Source organism: Candoia aspera, chromosome 17 (genome assembly GCF_035149785.1).
Source record: "Candoia aspera isolate rCanAsp1 chromosome 17, rCanAsp1.hap2, whole genome shotgun sequence".
Lineage (NCBI taxonomy): Eukaryota > Metazoa > Chordata > Lepidosauria > Squamata > Boidae > Candoia > Candoia aspera.
Genome location: NC_086169.1, coordinates 8,901,592 through 8,928,457, shown reverse-complemented (window position 1 = coordinate 8,928,457; position 26,866 = coordinate 8,901,592). Strand labels below are relative to the sequence as shown.

Sequence of the window (26,866 nt, the reverse complement as noted above, 5' to 3'; positions counted from 1 at the left end):
AAGATATACAGTGTTCGATCTGCAGTAAGAATTGGCTTTGGCTTGAAATTTAGAAGTGAGCTCTCTTTGCTTAAGTTGGAGCACAGCTGGGCTCACACTGAGGCTTAATGCAGTCTGCTCCTTTTTAGATTGGTGTGATGTAGAAATCTGTTTGTGAAGCCTGGGTCATAGCAGAGAAGAGTCTACGAGGCCAGTCAGTTACAGTTACAGTTTGTCTGGAAAATTATGATTAATGCAGGAATGATTTCTTTTTTAGACTGGGGGCTTTTGAACTGAAGTGGACCGGACTATTTATTTATTATTAAATTTCTCTACTGCCCATCTCTCGTATAATGACTCTGGGCGGCTTACAGATAATAATTATGCCTAAAATACGTTTGATTTACTTTATGTTTTAATTTTAATTTATTTCAATACATGGAATATGATGAGCATATTCTCATCAAAAGATTTATCACCAAATTACCCTCCCACTAAAAAAAGAATTAGACTTCTGTTCAGGTAAACACAGCCTTCCCCCTAAAGCTAATTAAATACTGCTATTATAACTGCTCCCACAATAGCTGACTCTCCCCCTTTTGTTGTGTGAAACCAGCTGTCAGGTGACAGCTTTGGTGGGCCTCCTGCTTAGCAGGACAAGTGAGCCCAACCTGCAAGTCCAGTAGCCCACTTCCTGACAGGGAACTTTCCGGCCCTAACTGGAAATGTTGGAGGTTAAACTGGGGCCAAAAGTTGAAGGGGTGGTCAATTGTATAAGAATGGCGACTTCTCTGGTGGCCTTAATCAAGAGGGTGCCATTTTGACCCTACATGAGAAGAAAGGGAATTGGAAAGGATCTGCCTCTTCAGAAAAACAGCATCAGCCGCAGCTCACCAGGTGGCCTTCAGGGTGGGGTGGCTGTTGCCAAGAAGGGCTGGCAGGAGCTCCCAGCCTTCTGCCACAGTTGCCTTGCGCCTTCTGCTCAGAAGGAGGTAAGAGTATCAGCCAACTCTTGTGTTGCTCCGCAGTTATTTGGACGAGGGAGAAACTCTTCCTTCCTTTTGCAAGAGGGAGGGAGAAAACATCTCCAGGGAGGCCATTTGACTAATGCAAAACAGATGTAAGCACCCATGGTTGGGGGAAAGAGCTGTGTCTCCAAAATTAGGGAGAATTAATCACTTGGGGTGATTCCGTGTTAGGTGTCACGTTGGAGATTCTTTTGAAACTCTTAGAGCTGCTTGGGGGAAACGTGACTTTTATGGAAAAATGGCTGAGTTTGCTTATCATGCAGAGCTATGGTTTGATTTAACCATTCTTTGTTTCATAAGCTGCAGTTGACTGATGCTGGCCGAACCCACTACACCAGCGGTTCCCAACATTTTCCTTTACGTGGAATACTCCATCTCATTGAAAGGTTTTGAGAAGCAACTACCACATTCGCTGGGAGTTGGCAGCATGGCTCCGGTGTGCATGAAGATGTGTGTGATCTCCCCCCCTAGCATCTGCAGGGCCCTCAAATTAAGACTGATTTTTAAAAAATATTAAATGGTCAAAATCTTGTGATATTAGTGACCACATATAGAACCTTCTAAAGTACATCCTGCTCTGAAAGGTTTACTTCCAGGAAATGACTGGGCCATTCCTGGAATGGCTGGATTGACGTGAACCAGAGGAAAAATAGAGCATTTCAGTGGTCCCAGAATGTCTCTGGAATGGTTAATTATGCACATCACTTGAGTCAACCATGCTGTGGCTGAGCATAATGAGTGAGCAACTGTCTTGCTCAAAGTTAAAGTCTCCCCCAAAGTGAAGCTCAGCCTGATAATTCTGTAGAGATGTCGTTGGAGCTCTTTTAGCAAAAGGCCTGACGTTGGCTTTTTGGGATGTTTTTTCAACTTCACAGTCTAGCCTATACCCCCGGGATTTCCTGGTGGTTTCTCATCCAAGTACTAACCAGCTCCAGTCCAAGTTATTATTTTAGTAACCCTCTTGGTTATTGGATAGTTCTGGTCAGATACTTCAAATTTTGAAAGCTGCATTGACCATGATGAAAAAGAAGTCCAAAATCTATGTTGAGTCAGTGGGTAGATGCAACAGTTCACTCAGCCATAATGGATTTCCTTGCTTTCTGCTCAGTGTGACATGTCCTCTGGGCCATTATGGCTTCTTCAACAAGTCATGATAAAAATGTTGCCTTAGATTATATGTCAGTATAGCCAATGACTGCTAGGACAAAAGATTGCAGTACTGTATGGTTGAATGCACATTTACCTGCTTGGAGATGAAGTTCTCTTCCTTCAGGAAAATTATGCGAGAGGGAAAATTTTCCAGTGTTTTAGTTTTCCATGGAAAAAAATTCTGCATTATGCAAATTTTCCCATGAAAATTTGATTAATCCGCAATGCATAATTGGTATTAGTTTTCCAAAAGTGAAAATCAGCCTTTGCAAATTATGTTTATGCTAATTTGCATAAGAGTTTTTTCCCTGTTCAGTGTTCCCTATAGGGGTATGATTTTCTACCTTGCACATCCCTGTTTTCTCTTCCCACTGAAAACCCAACGGCCATGTTTAAAACATGCCTTGGAACAACATGTAAACGAGGCATGGGTGTCTTTGACTACCAACAAAGCTGTGAAGTTTTATTTAGAAGCTCGCCATTTAAAAATACTCCATTTCACTGCTTAGCTGGACAGCCATAGTTTTTGGCTTCTCTGTATGTTTTCCAAATCTCTGATAGCTGAGCTCCATTCCCCCCTCTCTCGAGGCTGATGGCAATGCCCAAAGGTGGCTTTTTTTGTGTATGAGAGAGAGGATTGCCAGCCTTCAGAACGGCTGTCACGATTATAATTGCCGGAAATAATTTCCAGGGGTCTTTTGGGGCGATGGGGCTTTATAGAGGACCAAAAGCGGCCTCCTGCCCGGAGGATCTTACACTTCCAAACTGATGCTCTTGGGTACATTAATTGTTTTTAAGGATGGTTCTGGGATTCACTCAAATAGGACAGGGGAATTAGGAGGCCGCTCAAGGATTTGCAGAAATGTAGGCACTGGATGAAAGAAGAACCAATGTTGTTTTAACCATAGTTGCAAACATGCCAGGGATTGTGTTGGCGTGGTTTGGCGTAGCAGGCTGTGGTTTCTGAAGCAGGCTTTAGCCGCACCTTAGGTGCAGGGCCTTCGGGTAATTTTACATGATGGCAGAAGAAGAACTTTTTTGGAATCAGCTTGTTTTGGCCCCTAGCAGGGGATGGTCCAGCATTCCCCTGACATACCAATTTTGTAGCTGCTGTGGGTTTATATTCTTAGTATTAAGGAGGGCTCCATCCAGTGATTGTAGGTTTTGCTTGATGTTACCTAGAATGATTCTGCCTGCTCTCTAAGAGCCTCAAGAGAGGACTTCCTTCAGTTAAGGTCCCATCACCATGAGAAATGGAAGTGGCCAGACCTGTGGAAGCTGCAGCATGCCAGCCCCTTTGCTGTGGATAGTCTGGAAAGGCCCAAAGGCAAACTGGTGTTTGATCCAAATGGCTAATGAGAGGGCAGCCATTTTAGCTATTTTACATTGATCTGAGGATGCTAAGTTTTACTATAGATCATTATTTTATGTTGATTAACCACCCTAGGTTGGTTAAAGGGGTGGTAATTATAGTCCAAACTAACGAATGAATGAATGTTTCAGATTGGTATTTAAGATCCAGAAGAGGGTGGTGTAAAACAGCTTGGAAACAGGTATGAGCATCTGAAGCAAACTTCTGCTCAGTCAGATGGCTTCTCCATCTAATCTGGCCTTTCCTGATTCGGCACCCTCCAGGTGTGCTGAGTCTGCAACTCCCAGAATACTAGCTTGGAATTTTGGGAGTTGTAATTCTACCTCCTGAACAGCACCAAGCTTGAGTTGCGCTTGAGTCCCTGACATGCAACTCCATGCAGTTTTCTTGGAAACATTTTGGAAGTTATTTGCTTCCAGGAGGTTTATTGACTTCCCAGTCAAGCCCACAGCTCTGGAAACTCCTGGCTGTCTCCCACCCAAGGGTTAGCCAGGCCCAACTCTTCTTAACTCATGGGCTGATAACGCCTCTAGCCTAAAATTGGCTATTCTGACCATGCACGCCCAGCAAACTACTGGTCCAAATGTTTAAGCCATCTTTCCCTGCCCACTAAGCCAAAATTCTTACTGCACTATATTAAGAATGTGAAGTCAATAATGTATCAGCTGTTCCATTTAAGGTTTTGGAAATGATGACTCTGTTAGGATTCTGGGAATGATGATGACAGATATAATTGCTTGGCACCCTTTGGTGTCAAGGGCCGAACTGGGAATGGTGATAGTGCAGTGGGGCCTGAATTTTTTACACCTGGGTTTTTCAGGGAAGTTTGGGTATTTCTTCCCTTGTTTTTAAAATACCGTATGTTGCAGGAACATGTTGAGTCTTACTGGTCCAAGAGTTTAATGGCTCAGTGGCCCCAGTTCAGTAGCAGGAGCTTTACAATGGCCTCAGGTCAGGCAGACTCTGTAGCCTGACCCTTGAACCCTGGCACCTTGAACCCACTGCCCTCCAGAGGTATGGGACTCCACCTTGTCTGATTCCCAGCCAGTGCAGCCAGCCTTCCCACAGAGTGTTAGGTTGGGGAGGCTCTTATCACACCAGGAACTCACATAACTCGGGTTTGGATTAGACAGGACACAGACTGGGTTTCCCCGGAACAGAAGGCGAGGCTGAAATGGAGATGGGCGGTTTGGGTTTTAACGTGTTGCAGGAACCTGAGGAGTCTTTTCTGAATCCGATCTGGAGCGCTGCGTAGCCTGGTGCCCACATAAGCATCACAGGTCAATTTGATCAAAGCTGCTTTTAAGAAAAGATGTAGTTCCTCTTCTGTGGGCAAAACAGTACGTCAGACTCCTAGATTGTCCTCCTTTATTTCTAGCTATACTGCACAGTACTTGAAATAATTTCTCCATGGATGAATTTCTTCAGCAGTCCACTTAAGTTTCACAGGGCTGCGGTCCTTAATATCAGATGTCATTTTGTTCTAGCACCAATTATTTAAAACCTGCTTTTCCGGTAGAAAAGCAAAAATGTTTCATTAATGATGTTTTAGACTATCCCAAACATTTCGGATTTCCATTCCTGGCCTAGGTTTGGGAGGAAAAGGGAGAAGTCTTGCCGCCACAATTCCCTTTCCTCCTCTTACCGCCCTGCCTTTGCTCTTCTCATTGACCCTCTGCCGCTACCAGCTCTTCTGTCTCACTGTCATCCCACCCTGTGAGTTCTGTCTCTGGAAAATAGTTTCCTTAACTCGGTTGTCACGGCCTTCCACCCTCTGGATGCGTTCTGTCTGCAGCTCCTGCAACTCTTGTCAAGGCCATTTGTCTGGAAAATTCTTGGAATTGCATATCGGGAGGATATAAGGTGCTAATAGGCTGTACTCTGGCTTGCTTTTGGCACGTCTGAGACTTATAAACCTGATTTGTGGCTTTGCCAAGAATACTGTTCAGATTACTGATTGCAGTCCTCTAAAATGAAACCAGAATCACGGTACAAATTTAAAAGGCTTGAGATTGGATGTTGAAAAGGTTGCGGACATTTGGCTTACTGTGCTTGCACGCTCAACCGACTGATGTAATTAACACGCTGTGGTTGAGCTTGGTGTGCGAGTCTTACCATATTCAAGCCCCCACAATAATACCTTAAGGTTACAGACTCTTGGTTCCTTATGTTGTAAAAATGCACAAGTTAAACAATATGTTTGACCCAAATGTGTGTGGTGAAATATTTTCCTTGCAGAAGCTTCTTTTAAAAAATCAAATTAAAGAAGGATACAGTAGGGGCATTGTAGGGGTTAGGGATACACTGGCCACCTCGGTCCAGGAGATGCTCAGTCTGGGATAACTGTCCTGCTGTTTCTCCTGTGTGGATGGCTCCGTCTTGTTTTCATGACAGAGGTGTTAGGTAGCCATGGTGGTTCCCCCAGAGCTGTCAGCATCTAACTGTTTTGTTTTATTTTAATTTACTTTTGTCTTCTAGCACATGGTTATGAGCTTTCGGGTCTCGGAGCTGCAGGTGCTTCTGGGGTTTGCCGGCCGGAACAAGAGCGGGAGGAAGCATGAGCTGCTCACCAAGGCGCTGCAGTTGCTGAAGTCAGGCTGCAGCTCCGCTGTTCAGATGAAAATCAAGGAGCTGTACCGGCGGCGCTTCCCCCGCAAGATCCTTACCCCTTCGGACTTGTCCATGCTTCACCTCCAGGCGGGGCAGCTGCCCTCAGCCACGGCTTTGACCCAGGGCGCCATGTGCCACCTGCCTTACGACAATGGAGCGGTGGCGTCCGGTGTGCCGGCTGGCATGCTGCCTCCCGTGCCGATGCTGGGTCCCAAACACGAGGCTGACGTGCCCCACTTGTCGCCCCCCATCCACCCTGTCCATCCAGATGTGAAGATGCGGCGCCTGCCCTTTTATGACGTCTACGACGAACTCATCAAGCCCACCACCTTGGGTGAGTGCTCTTTGTGGGCCGTGCGGCAGCCTGAGCTGTGCTGGACATTTCAGGGCAGGGCTGCTGAGGGCCACAAGATGGGGGGGTCACATGTGGGTTTGGGAATGATCTTTGCAGGTTTCGTACTGCGATGTGCCAGTTTTAAAGTCTACCTTCCAGTTTGCCTTTGCTTCCCATCTCAGAATGGGGGTCACAAGTTTTTGGTGGTCACTGCAGAGGGGGCTTCGAGGACAGCAGAAAAGATTGGGGTGCCTTGGCTGGGGCAGGGGGCAGAGGCGGCCTCCTTGGTGCAAGCAGACAAAGGCAGTGGACAGGCTAAAAAATAGCTGCCCATCTTCCCCTGCCAAAATATCATCACTCTCATGGCTGGGAAATTAGTTATTGGCAGGTATGGCCTGCCTGACTTTTTTTTTTTTTTTTTTTTTTACAGGCTACCAAACATTTTGATAGCCAGGGAGAGGTGCTTCAGTGTGGTGTGGACCAAATGTCCAATTTCAGCGCTTTACAAAGGGGCTTGGACAAATCCATAGGCCCTTTCCTGCCAGTCTGTCTGTGAGATTTATACCCAGCCTCAGAGCGGCAGGCAGGAATTAACCAGGAGTTTTTCTCACGGCAGACAGTCACTCTCACTGGGTCAGAGGGTCTCCCTCCGCTTTCTCCAGAAATGCCCTAATAAAGCTTCACCAGGAAAGTTCTGGCAAGACTTCAGGAGACCAGCAGCTCTTTCCCCATTGACAGGCAGGCTGTGGCAGGGTGTCTTGGTGTGTTCTTTGGCAGGGAGTTCTCTGATGGAGAGCCTTGCTTTTTCAGCCACTCTTTCTCTCCCACTCTTTTTCTTGGAGGACAAGTTAGGCAAAATAGGTTAATTGGCTGGGTGCAGATAGATTGTACACGGCTGGGTCTCTTGCAGGTAAAATCGAACCTCTGGTGTTAGCTGGCTGGATCATTTGCCCTCTTCTGCTTGTGAGCTTCCAGTTTGCGTTCCCTCCCAAAACAGGGCCACTTAACACCCATGAGGAAGATCATGAAGATCTCTGTTTTAAGTAAAGGTTCTATAATTGTTTGCCTTGTTTGTAAGCCAATTTAGAAGGATTGTATCCTGAAAGGCAGGATAAGAGTAAGTGTAATAAATTGATAAAATCTTGTCAGTGACTGTGAGACAACATGGGTCTTTAACTTGATCTTGCTAGAGACCAGAGCTAAGCTTAGTTAGTTTTGATCTTGAATAGGTTGACATTTTCTTTCTGTGGCTTAGCATATTGTGGGAACCCAGGCCAGTTGATTGGTTTATGATTCAGTATGTTGGGCAAACCCAGAATGGATCATTCAGAAACCATATTAAGCATGATGTGTGAAAACAGTCATGGCCTTTGCGTACTTAGTTACTGAACTAACTTCTCTGGGTTTGTATAATACCTTGAATCAAAAATTGCCTAAATGGGCTGATGTGAAAGCACCCAAACTCACCGAGTTTACACTAATCAAATTAGCAGGTTGCGTGAATGTAGCTGCCAAGTCTTTCTGTGACCTCATTAAGCATACTAGTGTGAACCCAGCCTGGAGGTGGGATACAAATCAAGCTAATTTTTAAAAACAGTTATACTTGGCTGTGATAATTAGGTCAGCACTAAGTACTTGGTGACTTCCAGATGTTTGGCATTAAAACTCCACAATAGTCCCTTCCCCACAGACATTCTTCAGGGGTGATGTTTCAAAACATCTGGGGAATGGCAAGCTGTCCCTCTCCCCAAAACAAACTGTCCTGGATTATGATCTGGGAGATGCAGATTCAAGTCCATCCTCAGCCATGGAAACAGTCTGAATTGCTTTTGGACAGTTGCTCTTTCTCACTCCAACCTGTCAGAGAGCCAGTTTGGTTCAGTGGTTAAGGCACCAGGCTAGAAACCAGGAGGCTGTGAGTTCGAGTCCCTCCTTAGGCATGCAAGCTGGCTGGGTGACCTTGCGCCAGTCACTCTCTCAGCTCAACCCCTCATAGGGTGGTGGTTGTGGGGAAACTAGGAGGAGGAAGGAGTATTTGGTATGTTCACCGCCTTGAGTTATTAATAGTAATAATAAAGGCGGGATATAAAAATACATTAAATAAACAAATAAAAATATAAGGAGAGAATTGGGGGGACCATACTGGGTGGCAGCAGATACAAGAAGGATCTGGGTGGATCACAAGCTGAACATGAGCCAATAAGGTGATGCCCAAAAGGCAAATGTTATTCTGCTGCTTCAGCAAAAGTAGAGTGTCAAGATCAAGAGATGTCCGTATTCCTCTCCATTCTGCACATATTACGTCCAGTTCTGGACATCACGTTTTAAGGAGGACATTGAGAAAACAGACTGTGTCTGGGGACAGCAACCAGTATTACGGGGATCTGGAAATAAAAACCTGTGAGGTCTGCTCAGAAGTATGTTTAGAGTAGAGAAGAAATTGCTGCAGGGAGACAGGATAGGCGCCTGTAGAAGACAGGCAGAATTGCCCAGAGTCTTTCCAGGAGATGGGCCAAGAAACCAGGAGAAGAAAGGTTTTCCTAGTCGGGGGTGTTCAAGGATGGCGCAGACTTTCAGGGATGAGTGAACCCTCTTTCATCAAGGCTGGATGACCAGCTATTGGGGATGCTGTCATAAGGATTCCTGTATTGGGCTGGGAGTTGATCTCCAAGATCCCTTCCAACCCTTACATTCTGTCATCATCACGAGTGACCATTTTCATCATAGCCGCAAAGGAAATGTCTAAGGTGTAATTCCAGCTTGGTGTAATTCTGGGCATCCCTCAAAATCCAGTGGGTGGTCATTAATGTTCTTTGTTTATCTTGTTGCAGCTTCCGTGAACAGCCAGAGGTTTGAGGAAGCACATTTCACTTTTGCCCTCACTCCTCAGCAGGTGCAACAGATTCTCACTTCTAGGTAAGGAGGTCTTTTTTTCCTGCTGAAATAAGTCTTTTATTTTTTACTTTAAAATATTTATATGCCCCTGGTTGAAAAATATCTCAAGGCAGTTTACAATAAAATTTATTAATAATTTACAACACTTCAAGCATGCATTAAAATGTGTGGAATAAAACAAGAAATAAAATAACAGAAAAAGCAGTGGCTGAAGTTTAAAAATCACAGCAGCAGTGGTCACCCACCCCCCACATGGCCAGCACTGTCTTTTATATCTTAATGGCTCCAGCCAAGGGTATTTTTGTTCCCTTCTGCCCTTCTTTGGCACTGGACATGCTTCCCTAGGGGAGGCAGCCACTGAAGACGCCTGCCCTCTTCACTAAATATATTTATTTAAATTTATTATGGCTGCCCACTCTAGTAGACTCTGGGTGGTTTTCAATATCCAGCATTGAATATTTTGTTTTAGTTAAAAACATGAAACAAAATGTGGCAGCCCAGACTAAGAACAGCCATACATACAGTCAAAAAACATGACGGGCTCCACAGATGCACTAATTGCAGGCCTGGGAAGAGACGAAGGTCTTGAGGGCCTTCTGCGATCTCAGGTGAGTGGGTACAATATGTGCCTCTGGGGGATGCCGTTCCAGAGGATGCTGTTCCTCAAGATGGGGGGGAGCAAAAGCAACTACTCCCAATCTGCACTGAGAGCACCTCTCACAGCCTGATGCCAGACCAGTCCATTGCTGGAACAAGAAGCCGATGGAAATTCCTGCCCGAAAGGGAGCGTCTCTAGCCTTTGCTTCATGCGAGCTGGAGTCTCTGAGAAATAAAATAAAAAATGTATTTCTTGTAAGTTCTTATATCCTTGAATGCCTGTTTATTTGGTTCTAGTTCTGCTTGCTGGGAGGAGCCTGATGTCTGGTCCCCTGGAGATAGGGGAGCTAAAATCTAAGAATGGCTGTGGCTGTGGATTCTGGGATTTAATAGCTCCAGCCCCCTGGAGGGCCTCATGTTGAAGAAAATTAGTCTGAAAGCTATGTGGGGACAATGCGGATTTGTTACAGAATCTCAGAGAAAGAGTCTTAGTTGTTTTAGGATTAGCTTCTAGAATCATATCTCAAAAGGTTTGAAAAATTTAGGCCATTTTATTATTACTGTTTTTATGTTTAAAAATAATAAAGGGTGTGGGGTTAGTCTGCCCGGGCAACCCTCCGGCTCAGTGCTGCCAGTGCTGGCCAGAATAAGAATTCCTTGCTGTTCCCGCTTGCTTGCTGCAAAATCCTGAGTCCCTCTCTCTGCTGTTGCTGCTAGAAGAAATCGCCTGCTGTTTCATTGCCACAACTGCCTTTTAAGGAATGCTTTCTATGGGCTCCTCCTATTTGGTTCTTATTTCATTTATTTTTTTCAAGCTAAATTTTGGCCCTGGGATTTCAAAACTAAGAATTCTTCCCTGCCTGCTCTTCCTTTACAGCAGTGCTGATTAGCTTTATTCTGTGGCTGCTCTTACCTTTTGGTTGTCAGAATGTCCACAAGCGTTCTGTGATGCCACAGAAGTCCATCCAGGGGGGCTAGAGCACTAATTTTTATCTCTGCAAAGGCATGAAGTTCTAAGATTTGCTTTGTAATTTTCCAGATAAATTTAAGCCTTTTTGTTCTCCTTTTTCCCTCCAGAGATATCTTACCTGGTGCCAAATGTGATTATACCGTACAGGTACAATTGAGGTAAGAAGAGCTTAACTTAAAAGAATGACTTTGAAGAGCAGCAAAATACTTACTGTATCTATAGAGGCAGGAGAGATCCCGACTCCTCTTTCACCACGTCTTTCTGCATTGGCAGAGGGCTCCGTGTCAATTCTGAATTAGCCACATAAAGCAAAGCAAGCAGCCACTTTGGGAATTGCAGTAGCAATTCTCCAGCCGCTGACAAAGCCAGTCCGTTTCTGCTTTCAGTCTGTTTCTCCCAAAGAACTGTGTGTTTGAGTCTGGCATTCCCTAACTTTCCCCCAACACCCCCAGATGTGTTGGGTTTCTGCTCGCATTATCCTTGCTGGGTAGAGAAGGAATTGTAGTTTTGCACATCTGGTGGGCTTTAGGTTGGGAAAGCTGGCCTGGGGGAAGCAGATGAGCAAGATGTGGCCTTAAAACTCTGTGGTAACCACCTTGTTCTCCCAACATTTAGTTTTAGGAAGGGCAAGCAAGTTTTTAGTCCCTGTGTTTCCCTTCCTGCAAAGATGTTCCATGGTTCAGGACAGCATCTCCATTGATTTCTATGTGCATAGTGCAACATTATTTTACCAATGATAGCAAACAGGCAAAGCTAAGTGTGGTTGAGAAGATGTGGTCATTTGCTTCTTTCTTTCTCTCCAATCCAGAATTATTACCATGCTGGTTTCAACAGAGGGTCCCTGCAAACTGGGGACAACCTTTTTGTGGTTGGGAGGAGGCTGTAATCAGTTATCTGTTGACACAGGGAGCAGGGCAGCGGCAGGACTTTGCTGGCTGCGTCCAGAATTCCCTCTGCTTTCATATTGGAAGGTGGGGAGGGTGTCCCTTTCAGTGGTTACTAGTACATTAACTATATTAGACATTTAACAGGCTCTTCATTTCCCATCACTCTTACTGTGGTTTTTTTTAACACCTATGTATTTATTATTGGAATATTAAAATACGAAGAATATTGGAAAAGGCAAATATTAGAATACAAAGAAAGTAAAAAAGAGAAAAAAGCAAGATTATACAAGAAAGACAACTTCATTTAAGTTAAAAAAAGAAAACCATGGTTAAAAAAGGAAAAAGTAAATTGCATTCTCCCCTTCCCTTCCATTTATACCCTCAACGACAGGCTACAGTTTAAATATTTGAACTTTGCATCTAACTTTAGTAATTGTTGCTAGTTTCTTTCTGAGTCCAAGAACCGTATTTCAGATATCTAGATCTGCCTTGCTCTGTGATATATTGTATGTTAGGGAACCATTCTTGCTTATACTTAGTTGGGCTTCTATTGTGGATTTATTTGGCCATTTCCACATATTGTCCAATTTCAGTCTCCCAGTCTGACATGGTAGGCAAAGCATGTCTTTTCTGATGTTGTGTTAGGTTTATTGGGCTGTTCCTGTTCCTTCTTAATGGATTTCAGCTATATAATCTTAGGGTGCCGCAAACTGTTCTTCCCAGCTGCTTTTTTTCTTTTTTTCCTTATGGCATTTTCTCCCCCTTGCCTTTCTGGTCTTCTCTTTGTATCTTTACAGGTTCTGTTTATGTGAAACCAGCTGCCCGCAAGAGGATTACTTCCCCCCCAATTTGTTTGTTAAAATCAATGGGAAGCTTTGTCCTTTGCCTGTGAGTAGACTTCTCCCCTCCCCTCCCCTCCCCTCCCCATTTCCCATGCCTGAAAGTGAAGAGCACAGCTGGGATGGTCCCATCAGATTGGACAAACCCAACTCAGTGGATCCCTGTTTCGGTTCAGCCTTCCCCAAGATGGCTGGGGACTGGAGGCGTTGTGCTGCTCCTTCCTCAGCGGGCAGGCTCACGCAGTTGTAGTTGGGGAAGAGAGGTTTATTCTATTTATTTATTTATATTCCATATTTCGTCGCTGCCCATCTCACTAAGAGTGACTCTGGGCGGTTTACAATAATATTAAAACAACTACAGACTAAAATACAATAAAAGCAAAATTCTTCATAAAAATATAAAGGTTGTCCAGGTAGCCCCTTTGTTAGGGGATTCCACAGGGGTTAGTCCTCTCCCCCCTGCTTTTTAACTGGGTGGGGTCATCCAACAGTTCAGGGTGTGGTATTATCAGCATGCAGGAGATACTCCATTTCCAATCACACCCGCCCCCCCGGGCTGCAGGGGAGAGGTGGTTATCCGGGTGCCTGGAGGCCATCAGGCCTGGATGGGTCAACAGGCTGGAGCTGAACCCCAACGAGATGGAAGTCCTGCCTGTCCATTGAAGCTCTCCATGGACATCTCTGGGCGGGCAGGCCTTACGCTGGAGGGAACGGGGTGGCGATCTGGGTCCTTTGGGCTCAGAGCAGTGACTAGAAGGACCTTTGGCTGGTGCACTAAATACAGCCTCACCTGGTGCAAAAGGACCTGGCCACAGTCTCTGCCCCTTGTTTAGACACTTGCGATGCCCTTTCCATGGAGCTGCCTTGAAAGACCACTTAGAAGCGGTAGTTAGTCCAGAATGCAGCAGCCTGTGTGTTGATGTGTTCCCATTTTTTGGAACATATTACACCTTTGGTACAAGTCCTGCATTAGCTGCTACTCCTACTCCCCCCACATCGGAAAATAAAGGGAACTGGAGCAAGGAGGTGCTGCTTTTTGATGATAGCACCAATCCTCTGGAATGGTCTCCCTGTGGAGATTTATGTATGGTTTTATTTATTATTTTGTTCTTATTTGACTGTAAAGCTTTGCTTTATGTTCTTAAGCTTACTGTACATGTTTTAAATTTGTTTCCTGCTCTGTAAGCCATGAGAGTCAAAAAGGGTTAGGGTTAGGGTTAGGGAGAAGAGTGCCCTCTGATTGGATTGGGACTGCATCTGCAATCCAGGAGCATTTTATCTGCATCTTGGAATTCTGGAAATTGCAGATCCAAGCCATCTGGAGAGCATAGATGGTTGAGTCTTTATGGACTTGCCATCCCAACACGTTCATAGATGCCAGGTTGCAGGAGGTGGGCCTGACACAACCCACCTGCCCTAATTTAATCACTCTCTCCTAACTGATCTGCCCTGATGTATTTAAAAAAAGGGGGGGGGGAATGCACACGCCTTGTTCTGAGCTCTAGGCTTTTTATGCTCTCTGCAGTTGAATAGTGTCGGGCATTTTTCAATGCTTTGGGCTCATGTGGGTCTGTATACCCCAAACCCAAATAGTTTCTGGAGCAAGCCATTATGGCTTGCTTGGCCCTTGTGCTGAGTACGAGCCCTGTCAAGTTGAGTGCAGTGTGTATTTATTTATTTAATTTTTATCCCGCCTTTATTATTTTTATAAATTAACTCAAGGTGGCGAACATACCGAATGCTCCTTCCTCCTCCTATTTTCCCCACAACCACCACCCGCTCCCTGGGCTGAGAGAGTGACTGGCCCAGGGTCACCCAGCCGGCTTTCCTGCCTAAGGTGGGACTAGAACTCTCCGTCTCCTGGTTCTAGCTCGGCGCCTTAACCACTAGGCCAAACTGGCTCTCAGATTAACCCTGCCCTGGTCAAATTAGGCTTTGAAGTGTTCAAGGCATTTATAATATACTGTATTAAGGTGCTTTTTATAATCATGATGCTACTGAACCAAGTTGGTTGGTTATGACTAAATTTGTGTTCTGAAAAACATGATAATAAAATATGCTTTTAGCCAAGTTATCTGAAGCTTCTGTAAATATTACTTTCATCCACCTCATTTTCTATACTTAATCTGGAACATACTAATTGCTTGTCTTCCTGCAAGTCCAGTGGCCTCCTTTAAAGTCACACTTTTGGCTTTATGGAGTATTTGACCATAGCTGATGGTGATTTTACACATCACACCCAAGTCCAAGTGTGGTATCTTTGATTGTGGCTTAATGTAGAACCCAGCCCATTGTAGTTTATCAAACAAACCATGGTGAAGCAAACAGTATCCTACCAGCCTGGGTAATTGGTTGTCAGTGTGCCAGCCCTGTTCTAGTCTTGGTGAAAGACCTGTAGGCTTGACTACAGATGTTCTCTTCTACCAATGCAGGGTTATCTTCCCCCCACGAAAAACGGCGCAGAGCCCAAGCGGCCAAGTCGACCAATCAACATCACTCCCTTGGTGCGCCTTTCGGCCACAGTCCCCAACACAATTGTTGTGAACTGGTCGTCTGAGTTTGGCAGGGTAAGAGTGATTCTGGAGCTGCAGTGGGGATGGGCAGCCTTTTGGGACGGTGGCATGCCTGTCTGTGGAAGCGTGCAGTGGGGGCACTCACAAAATGGCTGTGGTGGGAGTAGACAGAAGGAATAGCGTTGGGTCATTTGGTTCAGCCTTTTGTGAGAAGCCAGCTTTGCCTTCACCGATTGTACAAATCAGGCTGTTGCATGAAGCCAGAACCTGGGGTGTGCAAAATGTTTGTGAATTTGAATCATCTCAATTTCAAAACACTTTGTGAGCTTGAATTAATTGTTTTGAACAGGAACAGTTTTTCAACACTTGAAAGGGCTGTTTTAATTTTACAGAGGGGCCTTCTGATTTCAAAATACAGTACCATTTATATCAATTCAAAATCTACTACATAATACCTTTGGTTTGATTAGGTGAATGTGTGAACGTGTCAGTGATGTTTTGTTAACCTGGCTTTAGGGATATCTGTGTTGGGTGAGCCTGTCAAGTTGGGGACATGGATGTGAATGGAGGCCTGACTCTTGAAACATAATTTCCTCTAGGAGGAAGGGGGGAAAAGAAATAACAGCAACAGTATTGAAAATTACAAATGTAATTGTTTCGGCATAACAGATTCTCTGTGTGAATATAGAACTTACGCTTGGTTAGCTGAGATTTGCTAGGTTGTGTGAACCCAACCAATATCTGAAAGTGAGTTCTCTAAAAGCAGAGCCTTAGCTGAACATCTTGGTGGCTTTGTATGGGAGAAAGCCCCCATTTCAAATCTCTTGTGTTGGATTTCTTTGGAGGGTTAACTCCAAGTCTTTCAAGAGAGTCTAAGAACTAAATGGAAGCCGCTGATTATTTTCATTATGTTTTGCAGTCTTAACTATTTAATAAGCCTATGCAAATTGTTCTGTTTGTGGAACAGCCAATGTTGGGTGGTCTGTGCTTGGACTGAAACCCGTGTGTTTTGCCTAGGAACAAAGCAAAACGTGCATGTTTCAGGCACAGGATTTTCGGGGTGGGAGATATCAGGAAGGGGACTAAGCCATCTACAGTGGCATACAATATTGGGGAAGGGATGGGAAGGTGCTAGGAAGATTGGCAGGCAGTCTAGTGCATATGGTGTGCAGAAGATGGGGGAAGAGAAGAGCCCTTCTGGATTTGGTCTGTTGAAAGCTGACAGCAAGGATGCTTCGGATTTCAGTCCAGCCAAGCCGCAATCTGCCCAGAAAGTTCAGCCAAACCTCCAAGCTGCACCATGTTTGTGGCACGCGTGGAACGTTTGTTACATGACGATTTCTGTTATGTTCACACCCCTGCTACTTGCTAACTTCACAGTAATATTCTACAGTGAAACATTGTGCACTTTGGGAATACGCACCCTTTTCCATTTGAGGACTGGTCGACTTTTGGGTGGTGTACTCAGGAGGCCTCCCACCAAAGAGGAATGGAAAGAAAAACTGAACTTGATGATATTTCACTATAATATAAATGATGTTTAATTAACATTTAATGTAAGAGTAGTAATAGTTATAATACCTTCCCCCTCTGTCACATTTAACATTCCAACTTGGAGCTATTTTAGTGCCTTGGAATGTGCATTTCTGATGAATACAGGTGTTTTCTGAGCATGAGAATTAGGTTGTTGGATCAGACCAGAGTGCCTCAGTTGACAACTGTAGTCCCTTCAACATAGCCAGCACACTTCCCCTTCCCTTCGCCCTGTGCCTGATGTTACTCCTTTTCCATTTAATTGATGATCTGATGTCAGTCTGTCTTTCCTAGCAGTGGTTATACCAGTAATCAAAAAATCAAAATCAAAAAATCAATCAAAAAAGCATTCTGTGACTCACCATTCACAGCTTAAATGTTTACTAACAATCTGCAACGACACAATTACTCTGCCGCTAGCCAGAAGGGAGCAGGGAGTAGACAACTAGCCAATGTGTGAGAGTCAGAGCCAGGCCTCTTAAATAAACAAATGTATTTCTTTCTCTCCATGACTGTGACCTGATTCTGGTTTTGCTCCCTCCAGAATTACTCCCTGTCTGTCTACCTGGTGAAGCAGCTGACCTCGGTGACTCTGCTGCAGAAGCTGAGGGCGAAGGGCATCCGGAACCCTGACCATTCCCGAGCCCTGAGTGAGTCCCTGGTTCTTTGGGTCTTAGCACAGCAGGCCTGGGGCTCTGCCTCCCCCAGCACACCTCCTCGGGGTCTTGGGGGTGATGAAACGTGCTGAGAAGCTGCTGCCATTCCAAGCAGGGAGTGGCAGTTTCTACTTTCCCAGCTTGGAACAAACAGCCCGTGCTTTTCCCCCAGTTGGGCGTTTTGTTCCATGTTTCTTTTCAGTGCATTTAGGAGCAATGGGAATCCAAAACAAGCCCTGCGTCCTCATTTTTGTGTTTGGGACACAAAATTAAATTAGTGTGTGATGAATGCCATAGCAACATCAGATCTGAATCATGCATGTGCAAATATATAGTGCGTGTTGGTTGAAGTTTTGCTGTGCCTTGCACCTTCATTTTTGCTTGTGTTTCTCTTGCTTGTACAACAGAAGCAGAAATGAACAGCTCAACAATATATTTTTATCCTATTGCAATCAAAAAGACTTGGTGGCATACATAGAATAAATAATTAAAATATCCAGTACAAAAGTAAAAGCCCAACAATCATAAATCAGAATGATCAAAACGACATTAAAACGAACACAATAATAATAGCATAAAAATAAAGATGGAAAAATCAGAGTTGGGAATGCAGGTCTCAGAGCACCTGCAATATCTTAGCTGGTGTCTGGACCCCCATATTAAAAAAGGTAAAATAAAAGGCCTGACATTTAGGGCTGTACACGTTTCAAAAAAGATTAAGAAAGAGCATCTCCCTGTTGCTCTTCAAGTTGGGACTTCTGTGTGGAATGAAAAAGGATCCTCTGCTTTTAAGAATCCCTTGAACTCGAGAACGTCAGTGTTCTGTGGATGCTCTTTCTGTGAATTATTTGTGCCTAGTATTAAGAGAGCTTTCTTGTCCCTGCAGTCAAAGAGAAGCTGACAGCTGATCCTGACAGTGAGATTGCCACCACGAGTTTGCGAGTGTCACTCATGTGTCCGGTAATGCCTGATAACAGTGCTCACTGTTAGTCTTTTTAAGGCGTGGAAGACAAGAGAACCCCCATAAAAATGCATTTACAACTGGATAGTTTTCTACCCCAGAAACCTATATATTGGGGAAGGGAGCCAGTGAGGCAAGACTTCTCCCTGAGCTTTACTTTGGCCAGGAAGAGAAAGCAGAAGGGGGAAAAGGAATCCCTCAAAATTTCTGGGAAATCATGCAGGATGAGCAGAGGTGTGTTAAGGACAAGGGCTCCTGAACATGTAAGGCCCGTCTCTGCCCAACAGGAGCTATTTTTTCCCCAGCCTGTTTTGTTTTTCTCCCCCCCACCCAACATTTTACGGCTGAGGGTAGGTAGCAAACCATGCTCATTTCTGCCCTTTAAAAAAACCTCAGACAGATAAAATGGATCAAAATTGTGCCACTAAAATTCAGCAGCAAAACTGGGAAGGAATGGTTTCAGGCTATCTTGAAGAGGGTTGTTGAGGGGTTTAAAAGTGGAAACGCAAGTGTTTTGCCTCCCTGGTGCCTCCTGCTTTTAATTTCCCACTTGTTTGGGGGTGGGGACCAGAAACACATCTGGCCCATTTTGCTGCCAAATCTAAGTGCTGGGGAATATGTAGCCAAAAGGGTCATGGGTTGCCCTTCTGACCATATTTTGCTGGATGGATGGTGAAACCCAGCCACAATGGTTGGGCCCAGCGTTGGACTAAGCAATGATTTATTTTGCTCATGGTTGAACAATGGCTGAGTTTGCAGAGCATACTAAGCTAAATAAACTATATCAGGTCTTAGGTCTTGGTGTGATTTGTAACTAGACTGTGCTGGAGTTCCCAGCTCTGGTTCTGGGGATGGTGAGCATATACAGAACCTTGAAAATGGGTGTTGGTGATGATGCAGTGTTGGGAGGAGGCTTGGAAATAGACAGTTTCAAAGCCCCGATTGTCCAGAGGACCACCTCCCTTCCGTGTTGCAGGATGTTCCCTGACGCCCTGCTTGTTTATGCTTTCTCGGGGCAGGTGGGTGTGTTTCACACTCTCTTGGAGAGCTGTTCTTGGAGACAGAGATGAGGGTGGAACTCTTGTGCACAGGCAACTTGCACACTTGGGAAGTAATTTGGGAGCACCCACTGCAGGGGTCTGTCCTTCCCAGGCCACTCACCCTTCCCATCCCTTTCCCCCCTCCAGCTGGGCAAGATGAGGCTGATTGTTCCCTGTCGTGCCTTTACCTGCACCCACCTCCAGTGCTTCGATGCAGCCCTCTACCTTCAGATGAATGAGAAGAAGCCCACCTGGACTTGCCCTGTCTGTGACAAGAAGGCTCCATACGAGGGCTTGATCATCGATGGGTAAGGCTGGGGTGGCCTTCGGGGCCCCTCTTCTCATGCTAGCTCTTTCACAAGATCCTTGGTGTGGATGCCATCCGGGGGTCAATGAGCTGTTCCTCTGCAATTTATGGCTGAGCTGGGGTCGTTCTGCCTCTGTACCATTGTGAGTTTTGGGGGGAAAGGAAGGTTGAACATCTACTGGGCAAACATGCTTTTTTTGGATATAATTTTGCCCAATCTATAAATTTTTGTACCTTTTCCCTGAATATGTGCATTATTTTTATATTTCCTAAACTCTGGAACTGCAGCAAAAAATTCAAGTACGGGAAAGTTTGAAGGTAGTGCTTTTGATCTGCATATTGGATGGAAATGAAAAATGCATACATGAAATGGGAGCTGAACTGACAGGATTTGTTAATGTCCTGGTTGTCTGGGTTCTTCCTGGGGGTGGTCAGATTTGGGCAAGAGGAAACCTGGGTTTGCACGCTTGATTTCCAGGGAAAAATTCTCTGAAGAATGCATGTTTTTGATAATTCTACAGGCCAAACACAGTTTTGGGCTGTTGTAGCTGGGAACTTGTCAGAACTCTTGCGTTGCCCCTTTTGTTTTCAACGGTGTCCGACCATACGGGCTTTCCAAGTGACTTTGGAGACAGCTGGAGAGTTCCTTTTATTCCAGGCTGCTCCAGCAAGCTGAGGGATGGGGGTCAACAAATCAAGATGGCAAAACATCAGTTTAAATGTATTGAAATAATTGTCAGATCCCTCCAATCAAAAGGTTCACAGAACCCCTTATCGGAGCAACTTCCCTTGGTCTCTTATCACTGGGAACAGACTCCGTGTCACCAGATGGGAGGGGGCGCGGGATTGGAGTGTGAATTGGATTATTATGGCTAGGGATTGATGGTGTTCACACGTCAAGGCCAGAGAGAGGAGATAAACCAGAGAAGCCACCTGGTTTGGGAAGGGGGGTGACATACTTTAGTGGGGAGTGGGGGAGAAAGTAAGTATGTGAATGTAGCTTTAAATGTAGGTTTGCGCGGGAACTCTCCATTCGCAGCTTTGCTCTTGTGCTGGTCATTTCTCTTCATTAAAACAGTAAAAGGAGCTTGGACTCTAGAGTGTTATTGTGTGAATGCTTGAATGTGCCAGTGCTTACATTAAGCTGCGAATCCATTCATTCGGGAACTCTTCCTGGGTATCCTAACCAGTTGAGAGTTAACGAAAAATGCCAAAACATAGAAAATCCAAGGCGAAGGAGCCATCACCCTCGACCGACATGGACCAGACCGTGCTGTATGCCAAAGTGCAAGAAGAAAGGATAGAGTCTGCAGAGAGCTCCGGAAGCGGGGAAAGTGATGGAGAAGTTGAACCCAGGCTGAGCACAACAGAACTGGAGAGCGCATTCCTCACCCTCGACTTTGTGGCAGACCCCCAAACCCCAGATGTGAGAGTGGGGGACCAACAGATGGGCCCATCGACATCAAGCACGAAGGGGGCGGACGGGAGAGCCCCCCAACCCGTGGAAGCCCAAGTGGCAGTGCTGAGCCCGGAGTCCCGTGGAACAGCATCAGAGGTGGATGGGACCCCGCAAGCGATCTGAGAGCTGGAAGCAAGGATGTCAGCCATGGAGGTGATGATGCAGCACATATCGAAAGCTATAGATATACTTGTGTACCTGCCAGGTGAGCTCTCGACCCAGGTTTCCAGAGGGGCCTCTCCTGATTGACGTGGTTGTCACCGCACTGTGACGCCTGTCGGGGGGTTTGACTCCCCTATCCGAAGACGGAGGAGCGGTGGCCACGTGGAGAGCCAAGATGGATCGACGGTGGATCCTACGGCAGAGGCAGCGCATGCGGGAACCCCGAAAGAGATACAAGTTTAGTTTAACAGTGACCCCCCAGCAATTGGCCTTCTTTTTAACCAACATGTCCATTTATATGCGGGAGTTTGGGACTTGTTTTCCTACAGAATACAAGAAGGTGAGCCAGGTCGGGGTGAGGCTTTGAGGAGCCGCAGCAGGTTGGTATGTACAACTACATGATGCTATGGCTCCTGAGTTGAATAACTTAAAGGAGTTCATGAAAGCCTTGAGAGAGAGGTTTGAAGATCCTTTAGACAAGATGAGGGCTAAATCAGCCATCCAGCAACTCAGGCAAGGGGGAACGAGTGTGTCCGAGTATGCCATGGAGTTTAAAGCCCTGGCAGGGAAAGTCATAGATTGGTCTGAAACCACCAAGATAGACTATTTCAAGGGGGGATTGCAACGAGAGATCCTAAGATGGGCACTCTGCAGAGGAGACCCCCCCACCTTAAGAGTAGATCTGTCTGTGTCCTGAGTACTGATGGTGAGCAGGAAGGGGCCCCTATCCAGGGGGGAAAACGCATGCATAGTACTGAGGAGTTAAGCAGCCATTCAAAGAGACACAGATCAGACCCGCCTTGACTTTTGGGATTTATCTGTCTGGGTTTTTCCCACGCTTCTTCAGTTTGTTAGGATTTTCTGTCTAATGTAGCAGTAATAAAACGCTAGAGACCTATTCCTTGTCTCAGCGTGGTTCCTGACTGTTAGGACAGCCTGGCAGGGGAGGTTGAAAACACCCAGTACCAATTCTGGAGGCAACTGAGAGCGCAAGCTGCAGGGAGAAACACTGGAGCCCCAGGTCAGTTCCTGCTCGCCCAACGGAGGCTGTTCCGAGAGAGGGAGGAGACTAAAGAAAGAACTTGGAAGAGAGGTGGGTGTTTCAAATGCAGCAAAGACTCCCATAGGGTGGCAGAGTGTCCCCGCAAAGGAATGGAGGCAACCAAGCCAGGAGGGAAGCCCATCAAAACCCCTCCCACGAAGCGCAAGGGAGCGGCTGCAACCGCACTGGTCCGCAGGGACAAGACACTGGAACCACCAATGGAATCGAGTGAGGCTGAAGACCAGAAGCCAGCGGGAAACAAAATTCACCTAGATTGTGCCTGTGAGCAGGTGGAAAATCCCAGGCACGGTATGCAAGCTTCCAAGGATGACGAAGAAGACCCACTGGTGAGTGATGACTGCCCGATATTGCTGGTCAGGGTGGAGTTAAAAAACTTAAGAACCCACCACAAAGCCAGTCTCACAGTGATGTTGGATTCAGGGTGGACCAAATGTTTAAGACACCCCGCACTAATCAACACGCTGACCCTCAAAACTAAAAGACTTAACCCATAGTTTTCACCCAAATGGATGGGTCCATAGCCCATGGCGGTCCAATGGAGTTTTGAACTGAGACAGTGGCCATGAGAGGAGGGGGCACAAAGAGACTCTGCAATTCATTGTCACCCCCATAGCAAATTATTCCATCATACTGGGGCTCCCTTGGCCAAAAAGTAGAAACCCCCGAGTGGAATGGGACACAGGCTCATTGAGTTTTAAAACGAATTAGCAAGCCGTTCCCACCTTTGCCTAAGCAGGGGGCCACCCAACTAGCCCTTATAATGGTTAAGTGTTCCGTGGCCAAGCCAGAAGCAGAGCTGGCTATACTGAGTGTGTATGCTGACTTCGCTGATGTTTTTGATGAAAAGTCAGATCAGTTACCGCCCCATTGAAAAACTGATTATGCCATAGAAATTGACCAAGATGCCAAGCTGCCTAAGCCAAAAATGTACGCCATGTCAGAGACTGAGAAAAAGGTACTCAGGGAGTTCATCAACAAAAATTTAGCCCAGGGTTTCATCGAGCCAGCTAGCTCCCTGTTGGCAGCCCCAGTACTTTTTCGAGCAAAGAAGGATAGCTTGCTAAGACTCTGTACGGACTACCGCGGAATAAATGCCATCTCAGTAACCAACTAATACCCTCTCCCCCAGATGAAGGACATGCTTTCTCACCTAGCCAAAGGAAAAATATTCTAAACTTGATCTCAGAGAGGCTTATTTCCGAATTTGTATACGGGAGGGAGATGAGTGGAAAACAGCTTTCAATTGCCTGTTGGGCTCCTACCAGTACAAAGTTCTCCCATTTGGGTTGGCTGGGGCCCCCGATGTCTTCATGAAGTACATTAACAAGGTCCTCCACAACCATTTATATAAGGGTACTTGGATGACATTCTAATCCATTCTGAGATGTTGGAGGACCACATTTGGTTGGTGAGACAAGTTCTTCAGAAGTTAAGAAACGCCCAGCTCTATGCTAAGCTTTCTAAGTGTGAATTCCACAAGAATCAGCTGGATTATTTGGGATACCACATCTCCACAAAGAGAATTGAAATGGACCCAGAGAAAATCCAGGACATTCTGGGCTGGGAGCCGCCCCGCACCAGGCGTCAGCTCCAGAGTTTCCTAGGGTTCGCCAATTTCTATAGACAATTTATCCCCAAATTTGCCCAAATTGCGCTGCCCCTCACAGACCTGCTTAAGACGAGGGGGAGGGGGGAAACCCGCAAAGTGACTTCTCCCGGGGCGAAGTTGAATTGGACAGAGGAATGTCAGGCAGCGTTTGAGCACCTTGAAGCTCTTTTTACTGCCGAACCCATTCTGGCTCATCCAGACCCGGATTGCCTTTTTATCATGCAGGCAGATGCATCCGACTCTGCAGTTGGGGCAGTGCTCATTCAAAAGAATGAAAACCTTTTTCCTCGCCCATGCGCTTATCTCTCTCATAAATTTACTGAATCAGAGTACAATTGGCACATATGGGAAAAAGAGGCTTTTGCTGTCAAAATGGCCTGGACCCACTGGAGGCATCTTTTAGAAGGTGCCAAACACCCCTTTGAAGTCTGGACTGACCATAAAAATCTTCAAGCTCTACGAACCCCAAGGAAATTAAGTGGTAAACAGATTCGTTGGGCTCAGTTCTTTAGCCACTTTAATTTTACCCTTAATTTCCTCCCTGGGAAAAAGAATTTTTTAGCGGACGCACTTTCTCACCTTCCCCAATACAACAGCACCCAAAGAGCAGTCATAGACACAGTCTTTCCCCAAAAGCAGCTTGGAATGGCTTGTGTAACACGCAAACAAGCAGTAGCCAGGAAAGTGAAAGTGCAGGCAGACCTAAAAGAGGAACTGCTCCAGGCCCTGCCTAATGACTCTTGGCTACAAAGTAACAAGGCACAGTTAACTGAAGTGGACAAAGTCTGGTATTGCAACAACAAAATCTAGGTGCCTGAGTCTTTAAGGGCAAAAATTTTGCGACGATCCCATGACAGCAAAACGGCAGGGCATTTCGCTTTTACAAAACCCTCTATTTGATTAGGCGGCAATTTTGGTGGCCATCCTTACGCGCAGATGTGCAAGCTTCAATCACCTCCTGCCACGTCTGCGCCCAGGCGAAAAGCAAGGGGGGGAAATCCCAAGGTCTTTTACAGCCTGTCGCCTCTCCCAAAGCCCCATGGAAAGAAATTGCCATGGATTTCATTGTGGATTTGCCAGAGAGCAAAAGTAAAAGTGTAATTTGGACTGTTATTGATCTATTTTCAAAACAGGCACACTTTATTCCTCGCGCTAAAGTCCCTACAGCTCAGCAACTCTCAAAAATGTTTTTACAGCATATTTACTGGATCCACGATTGTCCGGACCACGTGATCTCAGATCACGGGGTCCAGTTTACTGCCAAGTTTTGGCGCTCTTTTTTGAAGTTAACTGGTGTGCGACAATCCAATCCCTTAGCTCGTCTAGCCATCTGCAGACAGACGGATCGACTGAACGAGCTCAATCTACTCTCGAGCAATTCCTTCGTTGCTACATTAGTTTCCGGCAGGATGATTGGGTTGACCTCCTCCCCTTTGCTGAAGTCGCTTACAACAATGCAGTACATCAAAGTACTGGGTTTTCCCCTTTTCGTTTTGTCTATGGACAAGAATTTGTTCCTATCCCTGAGTTGCAGCTTCAGAATCTCCCGGATTGCTCAGTTGCGGACTGGGCTACTCAGATTGCCACTGATTGGCCCGTTATCCGCAAAGCACTGGATCATGCACAAGCCTCTTATAAAAAATTTGCTGACGGTCATAGACGTCCTGAATGGAAAATGAAAGTGGGTGAATTGGTTTATCTTTCCACCAAATTCTTGTGATCCCAACAACCTTCCAAGCAATTGGCACCTAAATTCATTGGCCCCTTTCCAGTTACGAAAATCATTAACACAGTGACTGTACAATTGCAACTTCCTCCTACTTTAAAATGCCTTCACCCTGTCTTTCATTGCAGCTTGCTTAAACCAGCTCCGGATGCTTTGAAGTGGCACCAGCCTGTGCCAGCTCCACCTCCCATCGTGATCGATGGTCATCAACACTTCGAAGTGAAAGAAATCTTGGACTCTCGCATCTATCGCAAAACTTTGCAGTACTTAATAAAATGGAAACATTTCCTAGACCCTGAGTGGGTTAACAGCCATCATGTAAACGCTCCTCTTCTAACCAAAAAGTTTCATACCAAATATCCCCTAAAACCTTCCCCTTACTAACTACAAACCCTCCTATTTTCCTCCCACCCCCCGTTCCTTTCATTCGAATTGTCTGTGGTTTTTTTTTTAGGGGGGGCGATATGTCAGATCCCTCCGATCAAAAGGTTCACAGAACCCCTTATCGGAGCATCTTCCCTTGGTCTCTTATCACTGGGAACAGACTCCGTGTCGCCAGATGGGAGGGGGCGCGGGATTGGAGTGTGAATTGGATTATTATGGCTAGGGATTGATGGTGTTCACACGTCAAGGCCAGAGAGAGGAGATAAACCAGAGAAGCCACCTGGTTTGGGAAGGGGGGTGACATACTTTAGTGGGAAGTGGGGGGAAAGTAAGTATGTGAATGTAGCTTTAAATGTAGGTTTGCGCGGGAACTCTCCATTCGCAGCTTTGCTCTCGTGCTGGTCATTTTGCTTCATTAAAACAGTAAAAGGAGATTGGACTTTAGAGTGTTGCTGTGTGAATGCTTGAATGTGCCAGTGCTTACAATAATAGGCAAATTGATGACAGGCTATTGAAAAACAGTAAAAATGAGAAGATCCATATCTGTCTGTGTGTCTGTCTATCAAGTTTTGTCACTGCCCATCTCCCTCAATATAATGATTCATTTATGGCTTAATTGTTACAATGTAATAAAAATGATTAATGAGATGAAGCTATTGCAGTGTAGCTGACTAAAAATGTAATATATGGTAAATCAGAAACTAATCAAGACACAAAGGGTGGCAAAACCTTTATTCAGGTTAGGAGAAAATACAACTAAAATTCAGGCCTTGCTAACTGCATTCCCATTGTA

At 45.6% G+C, this 26,866-nt stretch overlaps 2 protein-coding genes across 3 annotated transcripts in view; one reads left to right on the top strand and one right to left on the bottom strand.

Annotated features, from left to right (window-relative positions):
* The window catches only part of POLR3C (RNA polymerase III subunit C), a 139,472-nt gene that overhangs the window by 61,647 nt on the left and 50,959 nt on the right, over positions 1-26,866 (bottom strand). The window lies entirely within an intron of this gene.
* Positions 1-26,866, top strand: part of PIAS3 (protein inhibitor of activated STAT 3) — a 56,899-nt gene that overhangs the window by 9,619 nt on the left and 20,414 nt on the right. For both annotated transcript variants that reach the window (XM_063317225.1, XM_063317224.1), the window contains exons 2-9: positions 6,007-6,472; positions 9,304-9,388; positions 11,042-11,092; positions 12,619-12,709; positions 15,093-15,227; positions 17,251-17,356; positions 18,249-18,322; positions 19,511-19,671. In XM_063317225.1, coding sequence (XP_063173295.1) covers positions 6,010-6,472; positions 9,304-9,388; positions 11,042-11,092; positions 12,619-12,709; positions 15,093-15,227; positions 17,251-17,356; positions 18,249-18,322; positions 19,511-19,671 — 1,166 coding nt within the window. In that variant the 5' untranslated portion in view covers positions 6,007-6,009. The remainder of the gene's footprint in view (positions 1-6,006; positions 6,473-9,303; positions 9,389-11,041; positions 11,093-12,618; positions 12,710-15,092; positions 15,228-17,250; positions 17,357-18,248; positions 18,323-19,510; positions 19,672-26,866) is intronic.